Here is a 13,606-nt window from a genome sequence, read left to right on the forward strand (position 1 = left end):
TATACGGTACTTGGTTATATAGCTCCATTAATTTTTGTAGCGCTTTACAGACATTATCATCACTGTCCCCTTTGGGAGTGCAGGATGAAACTGGAGTACCAGGAGGAAACCCACGCAAACACGAGGATAACATACAAACTCCTTGCAGATGTTGGTCTTTGTGGGATTTGAAACCAAGACCCCAGCTCTGCAAAACAAAACTGAGCAGCACTGAAGTCCAAAATAGAAAAAGCCCAAAGTCAAGTTCTTAGGTGCTAATGGAGCACCTAAAGTGCTCAGCATTCACTGATTTTTGACATTTGAGCATCCTTGTTCTACAGAAGTATTATGAATCCTAGCTCTTAGGGTATGTTTTCCTTGGTTAGGAAAGCAGCGCTTTGGAAGTAGTGTATTTTCACTGCGGCCAAAACACTGCTTTTTAATCACACTGGTAAATCCGCATGTGTTCACTGAAGCATGTGGATTTACCACATCCAAATACTGTACATTCTATTGTTGAAATTTCTGTTGCGTCTCCGCAAGAGAAATTGACATGCTGCGGCTCGTAAACCCGAGCCGCATATCAGTCTCCGCCAGTGATTTGCAGATGCACATAAGATGCACAGTGGACATGGAATTTCTAGAAATCCCAACCACTACGCAGTAACATCCGACAGCTCATATTTGACATCGCATACATACGCAGCGTCAAAACCACAGCAATTCCTGATCATGGGCACGTGCCCTTAAAGGGAATCTAATCAGTGAAGATCTTTTTGTCAAGTTTTTATGTTAAACACAAACATATTAATCTCCCTTTAAGCTTCCATCATGAAACATGTAATGAAAAATGCTCTGATATTTCATATCTTGTTTTTTAACAAAATTAGCAAAATTATTTTAAGTAATTTTTTTTTTTTTTTTTTAAGTGAAGCCTCTCACTTCTTCGGCCACCCAGCTGCTCTTTGCCAGCCATCTGTTCCTAAGGGCTTCTTTTTTCTGACGTTGTGCACCTCATCTGCCTGTTTTTCACTATAGATGGGAACTTCTAGCCGGGACAAGGCCTCAGGGGTAACGGCGCATATTGTGACATGACAACGTCGCAACCTAACAATGTGCGATGACCACTCTCTCCCCGAGGCCTAGTCCTGTCATCATGTCCAGACATCCCAGCCTATAGTGAAGAACTAGGCATGCGATAGCTGAAAGAAGAGGCCGTAAGGATTGTACGCCAGGAAGAAAGCAGCAGGGTGACCGTAGAGGTGAGCTGTGAGGTGAGTTTTAGGTTTTTGTTTTTTTTTTTTACTATTTGCTGGACCTTTTTTTTCGATCCATGTGAATAAAATGTCAAATTATTTGAATTCAAGTTGAACCATGACTTTCAGGAAATTTGACTCAAACTCCATTTTCCATTGGTAGTCCATAAAATCTGCAGAATGATGAGGGAGACACAACCATTATGCTGGTTGTAACAATAAATTTAATTAATAAATTAGAAAAAAATAGCAACATTGAAGTTATGTTCAACACAAAATCATTCTGTTCACCGGCTATTGGGGTACACGGTAATTGGAGTAAATACTTGTGCTTTTCATAGTTAGTAATTCTTCTCCACTGTTTTGTAAAATCAGATCGGAAAAGTGGAGAAATATTTCTAACCACAAAGGCTTGTGCTCGGGAATCTTAGAATGAAACATACTTTGTGCATGCCTGATTACTTAGCCGCAAGCATTTTATGCAGCTTTCACATTATGTATTCTTTGCAGGAATGCTTTCAGGAGTTTTGATATCATCTGTATATATTTTATGCGCAGTGCAGCAATGTCAAAGCAGCTGTCTAGTACAAACAAGTATGGCAAGGGATTTCCCTCTATAAGATATATTCTGCTTTAAACATTCATGAACTTCTCAGATCTATCCTATCCAATGAATGAGAGGTGAAATCTAGCGAACAGATCACAGGGCCAGGCAGTGATAGAGGCTGTGTGTGCTGTAGAGCTTATCACACTGACGTGAAGATGATAAATCACCTGGTGAAAATCATCACTGTTAGGAACGACTCTACTCAGTTTGCTTCCAATTCCTCATACGTTTTGACTTGAAATATCAAAAAATAGTTTTATAACATTCGGTGACTGCAATGATTTATTCCTCTTTTATCATTTTTTATACAACTCTGGCTAGTTAATACATTGTTCTACAACCAAATTGGTTCAGAGACGAAAACAGTTGAATCTAACTAATTTTGTGGTGCTGAAAACGAATATGATGCTTAAATTTGCTGATTGTCTCTCATTTTCAAGTTCCAGAGGAGGTTGGAATTACTTATGACACCTTTCATGCAGACTTTTAGAAAAATTGTGTCTTTAATATTTCATCATAATTTTTGCATTGTTAGTACAACTTCTATTTAGTCTATAGAGCCTTCAGTATTCGATCATCTTAGGGTGATCAATCATAAAACCCAACTCAGCCTCTATGATGTAATCTTACTTACAGTTGCTTTACCTACTTTTATCCAGGTGCCTGAACTATGACCAACATTTGTGATCCCTCTGTGGCCTCTCTTAGTTGGTCTCTCTTGGTGGATACACAAAGTACTGCTGCTTTCTGTGGGAGCAAGAGAATATCACTACAAGAAAAGAGACTGGGCCTTTCCGACATTCACTGTCTACACAACTTTCTTTTCAATTAAAGCTGTTGTGTCCATTCTAGCAGATGATTACAGAACATGTGAAGATAGCCTGATCCATCTAATTGTGATTGTATTGACACTATTTTTCTACTGAGTGAATCTACATTTATTGAGGACATGGTGAACCTAAAGAATCTTGTCATGTGTTTTACTTTACTGGTGTGATGGCCACATTAATTATAAAGTGCTTCTTAAGATCTAAAAACATGGTAAGCAGCTACCAATATTAGATTCAACTAAATTTGGTTCTACATGGTCTTACAAGAAAAAAAAAATAATGTGTGACCCATAAAGTTGCTTAGACTAGGTCAATAATTACCCAATAGTTTTGCCGAAATTTGGTCAGCCTTTATGTTAAGTTTCTTCACTAAAACATGCAAACCATTTTTTATGCAATTCACTGTTTCTATAATAGTTGGGGTCTCACTTAGAGACCAATCTCACAGTTTGAGAAGCAGTGTTTTACATAGGTCATAAAATATACTTTCGTGTTTTACCTTTGTATTTTATTTGCAGAGAGAATAATTTAATGTTATGTATAAATATGATGCTGTATGATAGTTTATAAAATGGTTTGGAAAGTAAAAACTCTTAATGTGACTCAAATGGTATAAATCCAAGAGTTTTCTGTATAAGTTAAATTTTTTAAAGGGTCAAAATGGCAATAAAATGTTCAACGCTCGGCCATTCCTATCCAAAGCTTTTGCAGGTTTCTATTTCTTAATTTGATATCTGTGAAATAAAGTTATAGTCAATGACAGTGAAAAAAAAATAGTGGCATTACTTTTTATGTATTCTGCCATGATAAAAAAAAAATAATATAAAGTTTTCACTAACTTATACTCCAAAACGATGGTTAAAATATCTAAAACTTGTCCCGTTAAAAGAGACCCTAAAATCTCCATAATCTAAAAATTAAAAAGATCACTGTGAAGAGACAAATACTAAAAAAAATTCCCATTCTCTTAAAGCTAAATTTCTTGGCCTTAAGAATTTAAATTGCTCCCAACTTTAGCACAGTTTTCGTTTTCCAAACATGTATTTTTCTGATGGAATATAATTAGGCTTCTGTTGAACTGTCTCGATCACATAGGAGATAAGAGGCAGAGACAATGCAGTTTTATCGTACTGTTATTATTTTGCCTAAAAAAGGCACAGAAAACCTGACATAATTGGCTTTGCTAGTTGAGCAGCCATTGTTCCTCAGAGCATGTGGTGACTATTTAGTTTGCAGTTGGTGACATGAAAATTAGTGTTATCGTGGATTGGAAATTGACACAAATGAATTGCAGAAAGTCCTAAAAACAAGGGATTATAGATATCAGCAGCCTGGAAAAGGCTTAAACATGAAATCAGCTTTATATACGTAAAAGGTAGAAGTCAACAAAGCTTATTTAGAAAAAGATTATGACAGTGAGCATAAATGGGATAAAAATATGCTGCATAAAAATACCATCTGGAGAGAGCTAAACAGGAATTTCGGCCTCGGGAGAAACATTTCCTCCTAAGAAATTCCATAAGCACAAAAGGATGTCTTAGTAATTCTACAAACAGATGCAAGAATTTGCTACATGAAATTGAACTTGCCACCTATATACAGAGAAAAACAGCTATATACAACCTTCAAAAGTCAACTTTCTATAATGTCACCTCTATTATATACAATATGAAAGCTACTTCGACTACGGTCAGCTCTGGGACAGGATGTCATTATGGGTCTAAATACCATAGAAGGACAAAATGCCGCTATTTCTGAAACCTTGAAGGCTTATTCCCATCTCAGACTTTCATGACTGACATAGGATATATTTCATTCAGAGTACACTTTTTATGTACCTATCATTCATTTCTATGGCAGTTTCACAAATAGTGTTACTCAGATGTTCTCAGCAGTTTCAATATCTTCATTTCTAAAGGTTGGAGCTTGGTGGAGTTATTCCATTGTGATCTCTATTATGGGGCTTCCTCTTCTGTGTACATAATGAAATGATTTAAAGGGGTTCATTCTCAAAATATGTTCAGAAGCTATCTGCTAGATACTTGATAAATTAATATGATGACTGAAAGTCCAACCACTGGCACCTTCAGTGGTTACAAGAACAGAGCCTCCAAATTCTTCTGTGTAAATGCATTAGTAGTGCCAAGATGTGACCACCAATTCATTCCCTGTCTATGGGAGTCCACAAAGGACTTTGGGACTTTGTCTTGTGATTACTGAGGGTCCCAGTAGATGGACTCCGGTCAATCAAACATTTATCACCTCTTCCGTGGAAAAGTAATAAATACATATAGTGGGAAAACCAATTTTGAAAGAAGGGGTCAAATTCTTGTTAATCCAATCCACTTTGTGATTAGTGGTTAAAACTTCTGCAGGACTCGTCTCTTCGAGGGAAATGAATCATTAGCAAGCAACAAGGTAGGAAATTGGACTATGGGTCATAGAAAAAGCATCATGGGGAAACAAACATCATAGTCCCGATATATTAAGACTTGTGTTTTGTATGCCAATTTTAATGATGGGAATGCTGTAGTAAGTTGTGCCAAATTCATGAAGGTATATCTGTCGCTTAATGAATTTAGTGCATCTTACAACTACCATCTCAGCGCACTTCCATGAGAATTGTCACTCCAGCCAGGTACTGGGGTAAATTTCCAGCATCATTTACATAATCTTTGTCATATAATTTATGATGAATACGTCGGGCAGGCTTTGACACTCCCCATCCTGCCCCAGTTCTGCTCACTTTTTCTAGAGCTGGATGTGACTGGCATAAAAACTGTAAAAGTCACAACATTTTTGCTCAACATTACTTTGCGCAAAAATTTAGAAAAATGTTAATTTTGGCTAAAACTCCATACTGAATAAAGGCCCATGTCTTTTTGGTAGAAAAATTTTACACCATAAAAGGGAGGCCATTTTGACATCTATGCTGGGGCTTCCTCTCTTCTGTGTACATCACTTGTTTTGTCAGTAAGTAATTAAAGAACTAATTAATAACAGTATACTGTTACATCCTAATTTAATTTAGGACTTTCCCAATCAGAATCAATAATTAACCCATGGAGCGACTTTGGATTTGATAAGCAGAGAGGGAGCCCAATGGTGTTTAGTGCCCTATTTCCTACACTTTTTTATTTTATATTCCGTGTGTTGCGTATAAATATTGGTTTAGCCTCCAAAACTGGCACCCTTCTTGATGCTTACAAGATAGGTATACAGAGGTAGCCATCTTTACACTAACTGGTGATGTGTTATGCTATTAGCAATGTATATCACTTGGTACTAGGCCAGGTGCACACCATATTTGCAGTTCAAGTCCGATCCAATGTTTTTTCAGATCACATTCGGACCAAAAATATTATTCTCTAGGGCTGAGGATATGTCTGAGAAAAAAAAAATTGCAGTATGTCAGAATTTGATCCAATATTCAAACCGCACTTGGCCATGTAAGTCAGTGAATGTATGGAAATCATCGGACTGCAGTCAGATGACATACAATTTCCACGTACTGACACAATGGAGAAGATGGGGAAATTTTGTTCTTCATCCTCTCCTCACAGTGTGCTCCACATTTCTCATCCGAGAGAATCAGATCAAACTATGGCGACACTCTGATCAGAGTTTGATCAGAGTGTCATTTGCATATTTTGGGCATTTTAATACAAAGAGCATTAATGGCTGCTCTATGCAAAAAAGTATCTGTTGAGCATCGTGCTGCTTTTGCTACATTTGCAAATTGGGAATGAGACAATCAATAGTAAAATTTATGTAAATCAGCTTAAAATATCTTTTTGAAACTTAAACATGTTTGAATGCCAGCAAGAAAAATGGAAAGTGGATTGCTTACCTTTTACAATTAGTACTTATTCAATTTTCATTTTTATAACTGAACTGTGATCATCAGCAAAAAGATGAGAAAGCAAAGGACAACTGATGAAAGTAGCTAAGTGGGGCATTACAAATTCCCTAATTCTGTATCTATTCCACTGCCTATGAGATAGCTATTTTTAACATTTTCTGTATTAATGTAAGTGTTTCAACATACAAAGCAACTTGATTGTCTGACCATAGATGCATTCCAAAGAAAAACCATCTTCAGAACATGAACTCACAATGTTATAAATATTACATGCTTTAAAGCATTTCTCCCAATACTTATCCATGTGTGCAAAATCCTCCAGGACATCTAAAAGCACTTTTGTTCAGAACCTTGTAAATTCCCTTCTTTTGTGAAATGAACAAGAACATGTTATGTTTCATAAACCTGTGGGCGCACAGTGACATGTAACATCCTAAATCTATGAGTCTTACACACATTATTAGAAGGGCATATAGAACATAAAAAAATAAGTTACCAAAATTGGTGGCACTTAAAGTTGAGCAGAAAGATTCACTGGACCTTGTCTAGTAGCTATGTGCATAGTTGTGGAACCAGAGTCCCGCAAACCACTTCTAACTTTTTGGGATCATCGGTGCCTCTTCTGATTAGTAGGCCCAGCACAACATTATCGTTACGGCTCTTCAGAAGAATCTTGACTATTGTCATTTATGTTTTACCTCTTAGAACTAATAACTAATTTTCTTTGGACAATGTTTTAACATAAAGCAATATAGAAAAAATATTGTAAGGATTATTTCAAGAACTGGACCTTTCTTTCATGTTTTTGGATTGTAAACATGAACTCCCAGGTCCTTGTAGATGTGCCGGAATCTGCACATTTCAAAAGAGTGGTGATCAAGATAAAATATCTTTCATTTGGATGTTGGGAGAAAACTATATATATATATATATATTCTAGATTCTCTGCTGTGTCAACGAGAAAGGGAGTAGAAAAAAAGGTAAAGCTGGTTGCAGACTTGCACTGTTTACTCTATTTAGACAGGAAATGCAATTTGGATTGAATTTACTGTATTCTATGCAAATGAAAAGTTCCTTATTATGCTCTATCATCTTGAAAGACCTCAGTGCATAAATACTATAAAATGTAAAAAATAAATTGTATATTTACCTCGCTGTTGACCTGTCCTGATGCCACAGGTCATTGTCCAGTCTTCTGTTGGCTCCCTCTGGCTCCAGTCTCTCCTGTTCTACCTGGCAGACGAAGTCTTCTTCAGATTCTTCCTTCACTCTGCGTCAACACTTCTTACACTTTGTAGGACAAAATCAGGACATAGTAAGTTGCCTGAGTCCTACTTTGTGCAGAAAAGTGCCAGTGCAGAAAGAAGGAAGACGCAGAAAAGGATGTTGCCAAGAAACCAGATCAGACATGAGCTGGAGGATGCCAGTGGAGGACAGAGTGAAACAAGTGAACAGCGAGGCGAGTATACTATTTAATTTTTGAACCCCTTTCTAAGCCCTCTACCAGTGAGAGCAGTGTCTTTGAACATTCACAGTGTAATTGCCTAGTAGTAAAAGGTACAAGATGTTTGTTATATGAAAAACAAGTAATTGTTCTATAAAACAAAATGGTCCAGAATTAATTACGGTAAGCCAATTTCACCAGAATTCTGTTGTAAATTGCTTTGAAAAGTCAAGGACTGGTGTAAGATTTTTTAGCACGTCACACAGAGGCGCATGCCATACGTCATTTATTAGATGCTCCTGATTCATGAAGAGCAGGGCACTTCTTCTTGGATCAGTATTTGATTCCATCACACTGGCTCACCAAGACCGGAGAGAAAAGTCGCAGGCCTTAACGAATCAGGGCTATACTGTGTATTACAAAGTATGCTATCTGGGCATGGATCATTAATGAAAACATTTTTGAAATACAATAGGTTAACATTTCCAGTTTTCTTGTAGAGAAAGTAACATTTCGAAAGCTAGATTCCTTTGTGTATCAGTACATATTGTAGTTTTCAAAAAACAGAATATATTTTAATGGAATGAGTCAGAATATGACATATTTTCAGCTTAGAGATTAATTCCTTACCTTTGGAGTTCGTGCATGCTTTCCCCATCTGGCATCTTTTACCAAGCTTATATCCAAAAGTTCAGTCTCCTAGAGAAATAGAAAAGGTATAAATGTTCAAAGCTTTTCCAAATATTAAACATTATTTATGAATGCTAGGACTATGGCGATAACTTTATGTAAAGCATGTAAAAGTATCTAAAGCCAATCAATCGTAAACAATTTATTTTTGGGATTAATATTGCAAAGGCAAACAAGTTGCCAAACATGGAGATATTGAGAAAATGGACCCTATGCTTACCCTACTTATTTATTGTTACACATGTCCCTCAAAAAAAAATATGTTAGGAAACAGCAACAAGATCAAGATATTAGTAAAAGTCACATACATGTGAGAAAAAAAATAAACTACAAATATTTGATATACAGTTTTTATCCAATTTCAAAATGGCAAAATAAATTTTGCAAAAAGTTAAGGAAAATTAAACAAGCAAATAATAGTAATCATGTATCTCACTAAGAGAATTGTACAGTACATCCTTACTGATCTCGACTTAAAAATTAGAAGCAGAAAACAGCAAGGAAGATTTAATCTTTTATTCATAGAAACATGATCTATAGCTGGATTATTCTCATGCAAATGAGAGAAACCCCAAATTGCAAATTAATTTCCTTAAGGGGAATAGCAAAACTATAAATGTACAAATTAAGGTCAAATACCCACAATTAACATCATTTTCCATACATTTCTAGCCAGATTATTTCATTTATTATACAGCATAATACCTTCTTTATTGATGAAAGTGAATTAACAACCTGTCAAGGATGTAAATGGAACTGTTGATACGTATAAGTTAACGCTTCCGGAAATTGCTTTTGAAGATACTGCTATTTTTTCCTTTTGCTGACAAATTGAATAGATTTTTTTTTTTTGCCAAGGAGCATGAAATAGATGCATAATGAGTAAACTGCGCTCAGGAAATGCACATTTCCCGAAAGTTGTGACTTCTCAAGCTTTTGAAATTCAGATCTATTTTGACAGAATTACTGAACTGTGACAAATTAAACACCTTTATTAAAAAGAGTGAAATAGGTCATACAATTAGAAATGATCAAATCATTGAATTTATATTATTGATATAGTAAATGTTAGCAATTCAACTGAAGCTGAGAGATTATATCACTGACTTACTTACAATCCTAAAGGGAACCTGTCACCACTTTTATGGGTCCGTCTGGTCTGATGGGCGTGACTTCGGTTCACTCACGCCACCCCTCTCCTCGGCTGCTGTACGCAGTCCTTGACATGGATGACTCAGATCGCTGTGAGATATCGCGCCCGTGCAATCAAATGGTTTCTCGCGTGTGTGCAGTATGCTTTGGCCAACTGCGGGCAAAGCCAAAAAGCAGAAACCATTTGACTACGCAGGCGCGATATCTCACAGCGACCTGCGTCATTCACGTCAAGGACTGCGTGCAGCAGCCGATGAGAGGCGTGGAGTGAGTGAACAGAAGCCATGCCCATTGGACCGGAAGTACCCTATTAGCATACATCGCGGGAGAAATGTAAAAGGTTTTTATGGGTGATACATGGGGAGTCAGGGGGTTACATAAGTATTTAGGGAGTGCATAGCTGACATTGAATAAAATGATATTTTTAGCTGGGAGGAAAGAAAAGTGGCGACATGTTCCCTTTATCTACTTCTAGACCGCCCATATATTTTAACCCCTATTCACCCCACGTAAGAATTTCTGTTTTTGCTCTATCTTCCAAGAGCCATACCTTTTTATTTTTCCTACAATATGGCCGTATGAGGGCTTGTTTTTAGCTGGACAAGTTGTACTTTTGAATGACACCATTCATTTTACCAGTTAGTGTACTGGGAAATGGGGAAAAAAAATTCCAACTGAAGTGAAATTGCAAAAAAAAATGCAATTCCACAATCGTTTTTTTTTTTTTTTTATTTCCCATGTTCACTATATAGTAAAACTAATGTAGCAATATAATTCCACAGGTCAGCACTAGTACGCACATGCCAAACAAGTATAGTTTGTTTTTTATTTCAGTGGTAAAAAAAGATTCAGAAATTTGGATGAAAAAAAAGTTGTTGCGTTTGTCACTATTTTCCAAGACCCATAACGTTCTCATTTTTTGTGATCTGGGGCTGGATGACAGCTAACCTTTTGCATCCCAAGCTGCCGTTTTTATTGATAACATTTTGGGGTACATACAATGTTTTGATCGTTCGTTTTTGCAATGTTGCGGAAAAAAACAACAACATAATTCTGGAGTTTTAATTTTTTTTTCTCATTACGATGTTTACCGATCAGAATAATTTACTTTATATTTTGATAGATTGGACATTTTTAAACACAGTGATACCAAATGTGGGCATTTTTCTTAATTGATTTAGTTTAATGGGGCAAAAGGTGGAGATTTGAACTTTTGCATTGTTGTATTTTTAAAAAAAACTTTTTTTTCACTTTCTAATTTATTTAATAGTATCCTAACGAGAATTGAAGCAGCAATCGTCCAATCGCCTGTGCTATGCATAGCAGTGCTATGGGTTTTGTTTCCATCACGTTCATTCTGTGGGAAAAATGAATTGATAACATGATTCTTCTGATCGGTGCAATTACAGCGATAACAAACTTACAATGATTTTTTTACATTTGAATAGTTAAAAAAATTCTGAACTTTGTAAAATATAAAAGTATATGTCACTATTTTCTGAGACCCGTAACTTAGACATTTTTTGAGTGTTTAGCTGACATTTTTATTGATACGATTTTGGACTACATACAACATTTTGATCGCTTTTTGGGAATTATGGCAACCAAAAAATGTCAACTGTGGCATGTGAATCTTTTTGTTTTCTGTTTCCGAGTTCACCATATTATTATTATTTCAAGTGATTGCACATGCAGCAATTCCAAATATCCATTTTTTTTTAAATAGTTATCTATTTCTAATCTAAAAGTAAAAAAACAAACAAATACATTGAAAAGTAAAAATTTTAATATGTTTTCTCCATTTTTATTACGCACTTTTGGCGCTTTGAGACTGCGATCACTTAATAGCCCATACAATACACTGCAGTATCATAGTATTGCATTGCATTATGAAATCACTGATCCCCTATGATGTCTAGCCACAGGTTGGGCTTCATATGAGATTTAGCATGGCAGGCATGGAAGCTTTCGGAAGGCGCCCAACTACCATGGCAGCTGATCACCCCGCCAAGTTTTGGCTGCCATGTTGAAGCCTCTTAAATTTTTTTTGTCATGTTTAAAAACAGCACTTAAGGAGATAAACTGATGCAATGGGAGTTAGCACTAATTGCATTATTTGGATGCTGACTGTGTAAGAAATATTGCACTAGTGCTGTATGAAGCACACAGCCACCACATAAGTACAGCAGCCATTGTTGGGAGGTTAAGGCTGCCAATGCCTTCATTTTATGATAAAGAGGACTTGAAGAAACTTAGGAGGCTAAGTTGCAATACCAGACATGGCTTGTAGACAAGTGTGGGTCTGTTTCTAAACAGAGAAAAAGTTTGATCTCATAGAACTTTTTTTTAACTCTTTTTACCAACATTTGACATTGGTATGTCTGATGCCGGCTCCCAAACTTTGATGTAGGCACGCAATCTGAGCCAGCATCATTCCCAGCAGATGATGATTGTGTTATTCAGCCATAATCTGCCTATAACAGCCCTGTTAAATGCTGCCATCAAACTCTGACTATAGAATTTAATAAGTGACGGCGGGGGGGGGGGGCTAAAAAAACAAACACGGTGGTGGCAGCTGAGGAGCAGAAATCCTGATAAGTTCCAGTTAAAGGTTTGGCCGGTACCGAAATTCATTTTTAGGCATTGATGGTTTTAAAGTAATACTCTTCAAAAAACCAAGGATCCAGCATAAACCCCTTTGGAGGTCTCCGATGACTTTGGGTGCAGTGTCTGCTTTATTTGAAAGTCACAGGACTGCTGTAGCCTATGATTGGCTGCAGTGGTAAGGTGACTAGAAGAGCGCCTCATCAGATGTTTCTCTGACGATGCACTCTTCTAGTCATCTTAACACTGCAGCCAATCACAGGCTGCAGAGGTCAAATGACTTTGGAAAAGAGCAGATATCACTGCTAGATTTGACACAGACGTCCAGAGCAGCCTGGCTGGATCCGCGAGAAGGGAAGTATGCCTCCATTTATTATTTTAAAATCTGAAAAATGTCTAAAAAAAATATTTTTGGGTCGGACAACCCCTTTGCATTACAATATGACTTTTCTTATGAGTAGAGACAAAATTAGTCGCATACCCATTAAATACTTACATTTAGAGAAAGTCACTAGTATATTAAACTAATATTTGTACAAATGGTTAGGCTTATTTCTCCATCAGAGAGTTCTCCTTCAAGAATCATGATCTGGAAGCAATTATATTTTTTTATTAAAATGAATTGACAGTATTACTTCTAATCAGCAATCAGATCACAGCATGAAAGAGCACATTAAATTCTAATTTATAAAATCATACGCCATGCTAGACATTCGCTGTAACAAAATGGCAGAACAAAACTTTTGTAAAAATAATAAAAAAAATTCTAAGAAAACAATGAAGCAATGTGTGCTCAGTGCATCTACTAATTCTTATAACGTATTCTCATACAGTATTCAAAAATCACCCTGCTTTTGCTTTTGAGTATGAAATTCACATTTTTATAATTGCAGGAGATATTAAGTCATTTTTGACAGACAACATATTTTACAATTTTAGCCACTTTCTAAGAGCTTAGCATTTCCTTAATTTTCACTGATGTTGCTGAGTAAGGGCTCTGTGTTTTAGAGTTTTACAGTACTTGGAAATATATATATTTCAACTGTCTGTATATATATATATATATATATATATATATATATATATATATATGTACACATACATATAATTATTATGACAAAGTCACTGGATAAGTACTGAAAGGGAGATATGCATCACTGAGGTTGTTAGCTTCAGTGATAT

At 36.2% G+C, this 13,606-nt stretch overlaps 1 protein-coding gene across 1 annotated transcript in view; it reads right to left on the reverse strand.

The window, feature by feature from the left end:
* Window positions 1–13,606, reverse strand: part of PLCB1 (phospholipase C beta 1) — a 1,010,585-nt gene that overhangs the window by 702,800 nt on the left and 294,179 nt on the right. The window contains exon 3 of the mRNA XM_077282634.1: window positions 8,609–8,677. Within this exon, the coding sequence (XP_077138749.1) occupies window positions 8,609–8,677 (69 nt within the window). The remainder of the gene's footprint in view (window positions 1–8,608; window positions 8,678–13,606) is intronic.

The sequence above is a fragment of the Ranitomeya variabilis genome, chromosome 2, assembly GCF_051348905.1.
Source record: "Ranitomeya variabilis isolate aRanVar5 chromosome 2, aRanVar5.hap1, whole genome shotgun sequence".
NCBI classification, from domain to species: Eukaryota; Metazoa; Chordata; class Amphibia; order Anura; family Dendrobatidae; genus Ranitomeya; species Ranitomeya variabilis.